Source organism: Aulonocara stuartgranti (assembly GCF_965226115.1).
Source record: "Aulonocara stuartgranti genome assembly, chromosome: 7".
Classification (NCBI taxonomy): Eukaryota; Metazoa; Chordata; class Actinopteri; order Cichliformes; family Cichlidae; genus Aulonocara; species Aulonocara stuartgranti.
The window spans coordinates 13,634,801-13,647,078 of NC_138945.1; the positions used below are offsets into that span (position 1 = coordinate 13,634,801).

General features: G+C 40.0%; 1 protein-coding gene across 5 annotated transcripts in view; it reads left to right on the forward strand.

Moving 5' to 3' along the window:
- Positions 1-296: 296 nt before the first annotated feature.
- Positions 297-12,278, forward strand: part of sbno1 (strawberry notch homolog 1) — a 31,822-nt gene continuing 19,840 nt past the window's right edge. For 2 of the 5 annotated variants that reach the window (XM_082539127.1, XM_082539120.1), the window contains exons 1-15: positions 644-827; positions 2,747-2,866; positions 2,956-3,060; positions 3,168-3,395; positions 3,490-3,622; positions 5,218-5,318; positions 5,482-5,578; positions 5,799-5,959; positions 6,235-6,368; positions 6,478-6,568; positions 6,647-6,808; positions 6,971-7,106; positions 7,221-7,326; positions 8,465-8,618; positions 8,703-8,885. In XM_082539127.1, coding sequence (XP_082395253.1) covers positions 786-827; positions 2,747-2,866; positions 2,956-3,060; positions 3,168-3,395; positions 3,490-3,622; positions 5,218-5,318; positions 5,482-5,578; positions 5,799-5,959; positions 6,235-6,368; positions 6,478-6,568; positions 6,647-6,808; positions 6,971-7,106; positions 7,221-7,326; positions 8,465-8,618; positions 8,703-8,885 — 1,953 coding nt within the window. In that variant the 5' untranslated portion in view covers positions 644-785. The other 3 variants (XM_082539122.1, XM_082539119.1, XM_082539121.1) reach the window with 3 other exon arrangements.

The following is a 12,278-nucleotide window of genomic DNA, read 5'->3' on the forward strand; positions in this document are numbered from 1 at the left end:
TACGATTCAGGGTCGAGGGGTGCTGGAAGATATTCATAACAGTCATATCCTTTTGAAATATCCCGTCGTTCCAAATTTTACCCACTGGGTTCACATCTTATTTCATAGTAAAATAAAAAAATAGAACAATGAAAAAACGATGAAAATATTTTTTAAAAAAACGAACGATATCGATACTTTGCCTCTATATTTGAGGCATGCGCATATTTCTGTTTAATAAAAGAGAACCAAGAAGAGGTGTGAAAGGAACAAGAAGACGAAGAAGAAACAATTTTCATCGTCACTTCCTATCCAGACCTGGTCGGGTCACGTGATGTGGTATTAGCTCGATGACTCTGCTATGTTTATCGTTTGCGGAAACGTTGAAGAAATGTTGATTTTCACGCTTTTATCAGTTTACTGTCATCGGGGGATGCCGCGCGGCTGCTCAGAGACTCGTTTTTGTCGGCGCTGCCCGAAGAGTTTGACTTCGAAAACGGACGCTGTAGGCCTACACGTCACGTGACCAGCATGCGGCGGAGCGTTTGATAAAAAGATGGCGTGAGCGCGACGGAGCGGATAGGACAACAAGCCCCGAACTGCTGAGCGCTGCCGATCGCGAGCCGCAGCGGCCGTTCAACCACCAGGTGAGCATATCGGCGTGGGAACGCTTCGTTTTAACGCTAGCTCAACTTCTTCGCGAGGAAAATGTAAAAATTACGGTGTTGCGCTGATTGTTGAAGAATAAATTCCAAGTTCTCGATTTGAAGATAGCGGGTAGCTGGTCTGAACGCTCCTTGTTGCTAATGTTAGCTAGCAAAAGCCGCGACACAGTGGGGGAGAGTACAGTGAGTATCAAAACAATGTGAGGGGTCGATAGCATGTTTCTTTTTTTTCCGTTAGCTGTGGTGCAGGAGAGTAGGAGGGGTAGCCTGCTGGAAATAGTCGAAGTTGGTATTTTTTAAAACTCACTTAGTGCTGAAAAAACTTGCTAACGTCATTTATCAGCAACTCGTTATCAACTTCAAGGAGCGCCGACGTAACAAGCTAGCTAGAGGTCTCTAATACGGTGTAGTGGAATCAAAGTATCCGTGATAGTTAGACCAGTGAGAGATAAAGTAAACCTGGAGAAAACAAACATTTCCAGGAGCGAGAATCTACAGTAGGATAAATGGACTGACATATGGTCGTAAGCAAGTATCCGTGGTTACCATTAATAACATTGAGCCATAACGGCTGTAAGCTTTCTTTCTGAATTTTGTACGTGGTTGAACTTGGCATTAGGTTAGCCTCTGTCAGTTTGAGAGTATTTCACCTTTCTGACTTGTCACTGAAATACTGAATATGAAACTGGTTTTCAGTTTCAGCAGCTTAGCTTTCGGTTAGTGAGCAAGCTAGCGTAGCTTAGCTGTGTCACCCTGATCTAAGCAGGCCAGTTTAGCTTGTACAACATTCTGAAAAACCACGCAGTGGCTGTTGCAGACTGGTGTTTATCTTATATATGTATTCTTTGAGCTTATATAATATTTTAGCATATACGATATTATTGTCTGCATAAATAATAAGGCTATGAACCACCCGAGCTAACGAGGAAGGAGAACCTCTGATGAGAGCAGGAAGTTATAAGAGGGCATTGCAAACACGTGTCTTGTTTTGGGTCACTTTGGAACAAGTCTTTGTATCACACGGGTGTGTAGAAGTTGCTATAGTACTCGACTAGCTTTAATTCTCGTGTTGTTAATCCTACCAACGACTGAATTAAAGTATATCGAGTCAGAGTTTACAAGAATTGTTCATCATTAATTTGCTTGTTTCGATCCTGCAAGAGTTGAGGAGAGTTTAAACATCCAAACAGCTTATATTTGATTGAAACAGTATTTGCGGATTTAAGTTTAGCATCAAAAGTTTGTTGTTTCATGCTGAGTGTGAAATATTTATTTTTCATTGGAAAGCGTAGCTTTGAATTTTGTTTTACACTGATTGTTTTGTACCCCACGTGTGCTTTACATGTGGGTCTTGATATTTGTGGTTTACATTACTCTTTTGGGTTTCCTTTGTAAGCTGTCCCCATTGTATGTCTATGTCTGGTTACTGTAAATGACATGTAAGAATGAGGATTGATTATTACTGGTCTGCTTTTGATGGCAACGTTTGATTGTATTTGTTTAAGCAGAGCTCAGTTTTTCTAATTCATCTGAATCTGAACTAGAGACTAAAATGAGCTTTAAATGGGTAAAAGATGTAACCTTATGAGGCTACACATGTTGCTTGACGTGGAAAGTTTTCATTTGGCTGAAAATAGCATTCACTTTTAAATTCACAGTTGAGTTTCATGGTTGCACAGAGTGAATAGTTTCTTTTGCATCCCAGGGAAGGGTGTCTCTCTGTGTTGGAGAATTTTTAGGGCTGTGGATGAAGACAAGTTATACTAACAATTAGTCTTTGTTTGTATTGGCTGATTACACACTGTAAAAAATGCAGATGACACGTACCTAACACATGACAAAAAGGTCTTCGGATTACTTGTTTTTAGAGGGATTCGTATTAGGCTGGGAATGTTCGCACTTGAGAGGCTGGAAACATTTTTTTGTTGATTTCCCCTTTGGTTCATTATAACACAATTAACAAAATGGCTGCTGATGTTCTATCCACTCCGTGTTAACTTCTGAGTGTGATTTCCATCATACCATCATTATTGGACCTGTAGATAATCAACACTCTAAATGGAAGATGTTTCCATAAGGTTATATTAACGTTTGTCTTGCAGATGGATCCCGGACAGGATTTACTTCTCGCCGCTCTCAGTGAGAGTGGAATTTGCCCAAATGATATTGGCTTATTTGATGTTGATTCTCAGGATGTTGCACAGCCCTCTACAACCCAGCAAGTAAGATGATCCTTAGTTTTTGTTCTTATGGAGAAATTACTGTTTATACATCTGTATATATGTTAATGTTATCATTTGCTTTCCTACAGTCTATCTCCATCAGTGCCCTGGATGTTGGTGTTGGTGTGGGGACAGAGTCAGTAGAAGTTGTTCGACCTGAACACCCTGCTGCAGTCCCCATTGTTACCATCAGGGTGAGATTACAGAACAATATGTTCCTCTTGTTTTAGTTAACTCTGGTATTTTGCAGTTTATGTTTTGCGGTGTGAATTCAAATGTACTATCTTTATTTTTTTACCAGCACAAACCTCAGCCATCAACCACCACGTTTGTCTTAAATCAGCTGAATCAGTTGCCTCCACTGGGAGCTGTTGTGACCAAACAGCCTGCTATTAACCCTGTCAAGCATACCATAACTGTCACCAAGGTGGTTCATGTGGCGAATTCAACCCTGCGAAGTTCACTAGCCCCCTCTTCCACAAGTATTCCCCCTTCAGCATCCACAGTAGTGCCTTCTAACAGAGATCAGGTGAGTTTATGCAGCTCATATTTTCAGTGGGTAAATAGTTTAGTCAGTGGAAAAGCATTTTACTTGGTTATGGTAATCATTCTAATCTCAGCAGATTCAGTTGAAAGACCTCCTTCGGCCCAACAGTGTGAAGAGCACTGGTCTAAAGGGCAACAGTCTGATAGAGCTCATGAAGCTCAAGCCTCCACCTGATATTGCTCCACCAGTAGCAACGGCCACAGGCCCAGGTGAGTTATCATGTGTTCTTGTAAATATGTATTGTAAACATTTCGACTAATACTTAACACAGCAGGCCGCATAAATAAATCATTTCAGGTTCTTCAAATCATGTCATAGATGGTAATGGTCTATTTCTTACAGTGTTACTGAATGTGGTTGTAGCAAAAACTTATTAAGCACTTGTTCATAAGTAACTTATATCAAAGGCATTATCAGAGAAAGACATGGTACCCAAATGGTCCTGAATAGAAATAGAATCGTCCCATTCCTGTTTCCATGCGAACAGCCAAAAAGACTAACACATTAGACAGTCATGTTGTTCTGCTGACGTGTGCGTACATTAGAGGATTATGACAGTTAAAAGTGTGTGGTGGCAAGCATGTCTTTTCATTGTCATTATTAATGCAATGGGGAAAAAGTCAATTTTATGGTTGGCCTAATTTATCAATAACACGAATTAGCATGGCTTTTTTTCAGTGCTCTGGTGGGAGGAACCAGAGATGCTCGTTGTGTTGCCAGTCTGGAGTTTCTTAGTTGAGTTAAAGCTGTTGTGTTGTAGAAATGCTGCTTTAAAAAAAAAAAAAAGAAGTAAAAAAACAAATAGTTTTTTTGTTTTTTTTTTAAACTTAGTTTGACTAGGAAATCTATGCATGCATTTTGATGTCCCCTGACCACTGAAATTGAATATATGTTTCTCTTCCAGTATATTTAGATAGGGATTTCCAACAGTAAGCATGTCTTTGGACTGTGGGAGGAAGCGGATTTACCTACCTAATGACTTTTTTATATTATCCTAAATGACTCCTAGTAGGGCTGCTGTTAACATTATTTACCAGCATTGTCATCACTTTATTGGTAGGTTAATAAAACATAGGAAAGGGGGAGGGGCAAATAATAACTTTAGAGCCTGAGTTTACGTCATAGTTAAAAGTTTTAGTCTATGAATTGAAATGACTAAAATATGAGAAAAACACATTCTGCATTTAAGAAGTTGAAAACTGATATTTTATTTGAATACATGTGTTCATATAAATATAAGAACTTTATATTTGAAGTTTTTGCTGATTAACATTCAGTCTGCCGGTAGTTTTCTGACCTATTATTTTTGCTATTGTTATACTATTGAAAAGTATTAATAAACATAGGTAAGTGGTGATGGGGTTTTGATCTAGTTTTCATTCATCATTCATATTTCGGATGGGTTTATCATGAGTCTGTATTAAGTCTTAAGTTTAATTTTCCAACTCCATGCCACAGCTGTGACGTTTTAATCATTCTGTTGATAAGAATCATTAAGCTCACCTCAATCCCAGAGAGCTAAAATGATCTTTAAAGTTGTAGTTGGTTGAAGCGGTTGTAACTGGTTTAAATCCTGGCTGAGCTCATCCAGAGCTGAACATTTTCTTTTTGCATCTCATGAGACAGAGATGTTTACCTGGAAAATAAAACAATATGCTAACAATATGCTGTTTATTTGTTGTGCTAACTATTATAGTTTAGCAGAGACATCTTTCTGATTCTTAAGCATTGCCTCAAAAATGACAAGTCATCCATGGGGCATTGACCATATCAGTAACAGTTTAATGGCGTGTTGGTGTTTTAGGTGACTTGAACAATGGAATCAAGAGAGAAGTTTTGGGTAAAGATGCTGCCAGGATCTGGATTCATGATGACATTAAACTACAAACTTTTCCACATTCTCTGGTAAGTGTTATAATATTAAAGGTGGACAGTTATGGTTTTTTCATGTTTTTAATTTTTCTTTATAGAGTAGATATAAGTGATTCTAAATAGTTCTTTTTGGTCTTGCTTGGCCTTGGCGTGCAATTTTAAAAGCAGAATATTGCTTACACATGACTCTATACAGAAACCTCCAGTGGTGAAGGAAGAGGATGAGCCTGAGGAGGAAGAGGAGGATGAGCTGGGTCATGCTGAGACTTATGCAGAGTACATGCCACAGAAATGTAAGTACTACTGTTTTAAATCAAAGAATCAGAGTTTCATCAATAATGAGGCATTTTGTCACAAAGCAAGGAGCTCAAGGCCAATGAACTAGACTGTGGAGTAACAGCAGTGTCAGCATCACCCTTAATCAATACTGCTCCATCAAATCAAACAAGAAGCAGCCGCCTGCTGCTGCTGCTGCTTCCTTCTTCCTCTGACCACTTGGTTTTGTCACTGCAGTAAAGGTTGGCCTGAGGCACCCAGATCCTGTTGTAGAGACCAGTTCTCTGTCCAGTGTGAGCCCTCCTGATGTGTGGTACAGACTGACCATCCCAGAGGAAGTCATTGATAGGGGCTGCCTCTCTGCGTTGCAGCTGGAAGCTATTACATATGCAGCTCAGGTAATCACTGGAAACTGACTGACTATACAGTAACTTTCTTTCTTTTATTCATAATAAAAAAAATAAGACTTAAAAAATGCATCTGTGGTTGGTTGTTCCACTTTAACTCTTCTGTTGTTGTTTCACCAAAACTTGCTATTTGAAAACGGCGTATAATATTTAATGTGATGATCTTCTGTTCTTCTGCGATTGTTGTTTAGGTATTTTTGTTTTTGCGGAGTTCTTTGCTATTCCCCATCTTGAAAAATAAAATTTCTTATCTCACTGTACCACAGCAACATGAGACATTCCTCCCAAATGGTGATCGAGCGGCTTATTTGATTGGCGATGGAGCTGGTGTGGGGAAAGGCAGGACGATTGCAGGGATCATCTATGAGAATTACCTCCTGGGCAGGAAGAGGTCACTATGGTAAGTTCTAATATTCGCCACAGTCGTTGACAGATGATTGACTGACCGTAAAATAAAACCTAAACATGTCCTCTGTATAATATTTTGTGTTTTATTGTCTTCTCTTAAGGTTTAGTGTCTCAAATGATTTGAAGTATGACGCTGAAAGGGATTTAAGAGACATTGGAGCCAAGAACATCCAGGTTCATTCCCTCAACAAGGTAAAACACTTTTATGATGTACACAATAATGTCAAGTGTTTACTCACTCGTATGACATTACACTTTTCTGTTTTTCAGTTCAAATATGGCAAAATCTCTTCAAAGCACAATGGAAGTGTGAAGAAAGGTGTCATCTTTGCCACCTACTCCTCTTTGATAGGAGAGAGTCAGTCAGGAGGGAAATATAAGACCAGATTTGAGCAGCTTCTCCACTGGTGTGGCGAAGACTTTGATGGAGTCGTATCCTTTCAGAAGTGTTTCTTTTTTTCTTTTTTTTTAAATGCATACAAAAGGTTGATTAGACCATTTTTGTTTTCATGTAACCACGAGTATGATTAGTTATATGTAAAATGATATAAATAAGATAAATATAAGGGGTTTCCTTAACAAAGTGTCCTTTAGATCGTCTATGATGAGTGTCATAAAGCCAAAAACGTTTGTCCAATTGGCTCCTCCAAGCCTACAAAAACTGGGCTTGCAGTGTTGGAGCTGCAGAACAAGCTCCCAAAGGCTCGGGTTGTGTATGCAAGTGCTACAGGTTTGTTAACAACACAAACATAATTTGATCCATGAATAAATTGGCAGTCTTAAATCCTACTATTATGCATCTTTGTAAACATTAAATATTGTAACAAAAAAAATTCCTATGTAGGTGCCTCTGAACCACGAAACATGGCCTACATGAACCGGTTGGGCATATGGGGACACAAAACACCCTTCAGAGAATTTGGGGACTTTATCCAAGCTGTTGAGCGCAGGTAAGCCTTTCAAGTTGCAGAAGAAGCCATAGACTTGAAAGACAAAGTTCCCAAAAGTCATTAAGAAGTCTGATATTGGAATCAAGGTCATGAGGGGTCTCTCTGAAAAATTTGCTAAATGATTAATGAGGGCTGTGCGGTATGATGAAATATATCGGATGGCGAAAGTAAAACATCTATTGTTTCATATTAGACGCTATCGTTTGTTTCGTGGTGTCGCAAAATACATTGTTTACTGCAGTATTTTTTTTATTTTTTTATTTTTTTCTTCATCGTTTGGATGGTCACCACGTGGATGCAGACACAAAGAATACCAACATGGCGAGTGAAGTTGAGGCAGAACCAGGTTGCTCCAAACAGAAGGACCTGTCAAAGCAAATCAAGGGCCATATTCCTAAATGAGGGGCTTATGAAAAGTCTGACACGGACCAGAAAACTGTACTATGCAAATTATGCTGCAAACTGGTCCCCACCACAGACAAAATGCACTCATTTGCAAAGCATGTGTTAAAGCTATTGCTGGAAAAAGGTAGCAGCACCACGAATTTATTTCACCAGCTGAAAAGTCATTCACTGGGAAATGAAGACTGTTTTCAACTTGGCATGTCATTGTCTCCCTGCACACCAAAGAAAACGTTAAATAAATCGGTTGTGATACCTGTGACTGTTCTTGGTCAGTTTTTATAGTCACTGTCTACACTGTTATTTCTGTAATTTGAGGTTGTCACATTATTATTATTTTTTAATATATACGTTATAAGCACAAAGGAGGACATTTTTAATTTCCGCTGTTTTATTTTGTGTCCTGAATTCTATGGCACTATATGGTTGAAAATAACATTTGTATATCATGTATCGTGATATAGCCGAAAAATGTCGCCATATTAGATTTTCCTCATATCGCCCAGCCCTGTGATTAATTTTGTATGTGTGGGGTTTTTTTTTTTTTCCACTAAGTGCTTGCTTTGATACAAGGAGGGAAAAAAATTAAGGATAAAGTTACATGAGCTAACATTCGAAAAAGGGTGCTAGCTAATAGCTTTTCTACTTTTCCACTGGCTGCTTCATACTTCATAGAAGCCTCTTGTAGGTCATAACATGCACGTCATTTTTGCATACATTTTCCTCTCAATTCCAGAGGTGTTGGTGCCATGGAGATTGTAGCTATGGACATGAAGCTGAGAGGGATGTACATTGCAAGACAGCTGAGTTTTACAGGTGTGACTTTCAAGATCGACGAGGTTCCCCTGACTCAGAAATATATCAATATGTACAACAAATCTGTTAGACTGGTGAGCATCTACCTCTTCATCACTTTAATTCTTCCATTTGTGCTTGCACTATTTTATTTCAACTTTGTCTCCTGCTTCTTCCAGTGGGTGAGGGCACGGGAAAGGTTCCAGCAGGCTGCAAACCTCATGGATGCAGAGCAACGCATGAAGAAGTCCATGTGGGGTCAGTTTTGGTCTGCCCACCAAAGGTTCTTTAAGTATCTCTGCATTGCCTCCAAAGTCCACCGAGTAGTTCAGCTGGCCAGAGAAGAGGTTCAGAATGGAAAGGTAAAACAGTTTTTGAAGTGTGATTAACAGTGATGTTGTTGCCCTCACTAACTGGTTAAACAAATTCATATATCAATATATTTGATATGTAGGGTGTGTCAGCTGAAGCAAGTTTCTGCAGGGGCGTGGACTTTAACCTGCAAGGAAATAAGGCTGCATGTGATAGCTAAAGTCGGGCACACTTGGCAAATTAATCTGACGTGCGAGTGTGTGCATGTTTGCATGCGTTGCTGTGTATGCCACAAAGTGCTACACATAGCGGAATTTAAAACTCCCACACAATCTGAATTTGGGTAGTTGTGTTTGTGTGGCTGTTGAGATCTGTTGAAACAAATAGTGACTTGAAGCAGTAACTGTCAATTGTAGGTTTACTCCACAATAAAAGTGTTAGGTTTGTAGCTTGAACCTATTCGCTGGAACGTTAAGACAATATAATTACACTGCAAGCAAGACGCAAGTAGGCAAACTTCTTCATGGTACTCGTGCACGGGAGAGAACCGGACAACCGCTTGACTCCAGTTGGTCTCGTCCGTTCTCCCGTATCACTGTCCTTTTATTGAGGTTACATGAATATGCACAAGTTCATTAACATATGACGTCTACATACACAAAGAGTACCTTGCCTGTGTGTGTGTGTGTGTGTGTGTGTGTGTGTGTGTGTGTGTGTGTGTGTGTGTTGCTGATCAAAGGGTTAAACATCCTTGGTCAGGAAGAGGGTAACCTCCCCCTCACCCTAGATGGTTCATCCTAGATAACACGGTGAGGAAGTCCTGCAGTTCATCTAAACAAAGAGCACTTAGACTAGAACAGACGCAACTACGTTAATCCTACCATAAAATAATAAGACACGGTATGACCTCTCATGCTCCCAAAGTGCTGTCTAATACACACAAAGTTTGCAGACTATCAAGGATCAAAACCTCTACCAATCTACAACTAATTACAAAACTCTAAGCATATATAAGTAAATATTTCTAAGCATAAATGACAATCAACAATACAAATCTAACATTTCCCCCCTTTTTGACCTTTATGCCTGAAAAGTTCCCAGGTATGAATACCTCATGTCTGACAGTTTCAATGCAAACATTTTTATACTCAGCATATGTCAAATCACCCTAAATTACTGAAAAGGTACACAGTTCAACAAATGTATTAGCAGTTATCCCATTCATTGAGCTCATCTCATGGCAAACTGCATCTTACGAGCAAACAAATGAATTGTTAATTTAATAGTGAAAATAAAAAAGTAACATTTTCAAAAACATCTCAGCTTGGTAATGCTTCCTCCAGGTGTGCACATCACATGTCTCTCTGCAGAGTGGTTTGAGTTCTGCAGGGCGTCATGAATGTCTCTTCCAGTTGTTTCCATCGTTGTCCATAGGACCAGAGTCCAAATGTATGTAGAATAAACATTCAAACATACCAGTTGGTTTTGTTGTTTGTCAACATGGTTCTCAGCTATTTCCAAAGCTGCAGACCTCTCAGCACTCTAGTTTTATGGCCTCCCATTACCTCACTTCAGGCCTTCGTCCTGTGAGGGGGATATTTATGACTCCTTCATTGTCCTTCATTGTCCATACTCTGCAGAAAACACCTCTGTGGAAAGGGTGCAGGGTTGTCTTACTGCTATTATGATCCCAGCAGCCTTCAGAGTGTCATCGTATGCACAGTACAGTGGCACAGCGTTAGGTGATGTTCATAGGAAACTGCTGTTATCACCACCATAGCTTCTGGTTCCTGTGCTTTTCACAGAATCATGATGTCATCCTCGAACTCCTTCTACGCTGTCGATGGAGCTTGGCACGCTCCTCATCCCCTGAGTGTTTATGTTCCAACGCTGCTGAAGGTTTAAGGCAGAGCACGTCGTACACCTTAGTCGTCTTCCTCAGCGTCAATATTGAATCTTTCATTGTATTTAAAATCTTGCTGTGGGAAGTCTCCTCTTGATCTCCTGGAAGCTTAGTAGCACAGCTCTCTGTGTGATGTCTGCTGTGCTGAAGATGATCTCTGATCCTCCTGAAGCCTCTCTCCCATCTTGTGGACGATCCTCTCCTCTATTTTGCAGGCAGTTTCATGGTCCTTGCTGTGGCTCCAAGGTCTGATTTCATGATGGGCCCCAACCAGCTTGATCTTTGACCTCAACCACTGCCTGGTCCTGTCAGCTATGCGCTTCTCACTGGGCCTCTGAAGATTTCTCAGGAGATTACTGCTGCACCTGTATTTCCTTGCTAGGAAGACAAACTATTTGGAGAGTATGTCAACAATCATCAAACCACATTCTTTAGTTCAGTGAACTTCACTTATAGGCCATCAAAGCCTCATCTGAACATGGGTGCACCACTTGCATAGGTTTAATACTTGTAAATAAACAGCTAATCACACAAATCACTGCAACAATAATAGTAAACATTGTTTAATGTTAATCCTTGCACTCCACCTCTTGACGCATGGACATTCCCATGCGTCAACTCACCAAACCTGGATCCCTGTCTTAAAGAAAAAGATTAGCTAGATCATGTCCCAGGCAACATCAGGGCATCTCCTCCCCTGGAGCAGCACCACCCTGGACCCATAATCCTGCAATGAAAATGTTAGTGTGCTTTGCATATTAAGTTTGCTTAACACCTGGCTCTCCCAGGAGCCTGCATACACACCATCATGGCCTGGAAAACAAAATCTGGAAGTAAAATCAAACTCCATACCTGTAAACAATTGTATCATAAGGACAAGAAGCATTCAACATCAGCAAGACAAGTGTCATGTGCAGGTTTTCTCAAATCAGTAAACTACAATTATTTTCATAAGTCGCCTCAGACATGGATCATCCCATGTACTCAGGCAACATTAATGTAATCGGTGACTGCTCTTAAGCAAAGTCACTCCACTTATATATTACTATGGGCTCAAAAGTGGCCAGCTAATGAGCCCATATCAAACTATCCCAGAAACACTGTATCTCTTATTTGTTCTTCTCATGTCACTTGTCCGTTTCAGCTGAATCTTCCACAGCATTCTCAAAGAAACTAACATTAGCAATACACATTGACTGTAGTCAGACAGAGGTCAGACACAGGTCAACAGGTTCCAGAGGTGCCATAAAAACACCATAAAGTCAACCCTAGCTGTGGAAAGAAGTAACACCAGTTCTCAACACAGGAAATTTCACACAGGTTATTCACATTATCAAAGTAACCTTCACATTTTCCCATCAACACAATGCAACAGCATCACCACTCATAACCTGTAAACACAGTTTTCCTCACACATAAACCCAGAAATCCTGTAGTAGGAAAAAACATCAACCAGTTGTCCTGGTATAAATCGCATCATCAATTCACATGAAGAACTGGCATGCTGTAAGAAAAGAAAATGCAAATATTAGCGCTTGCG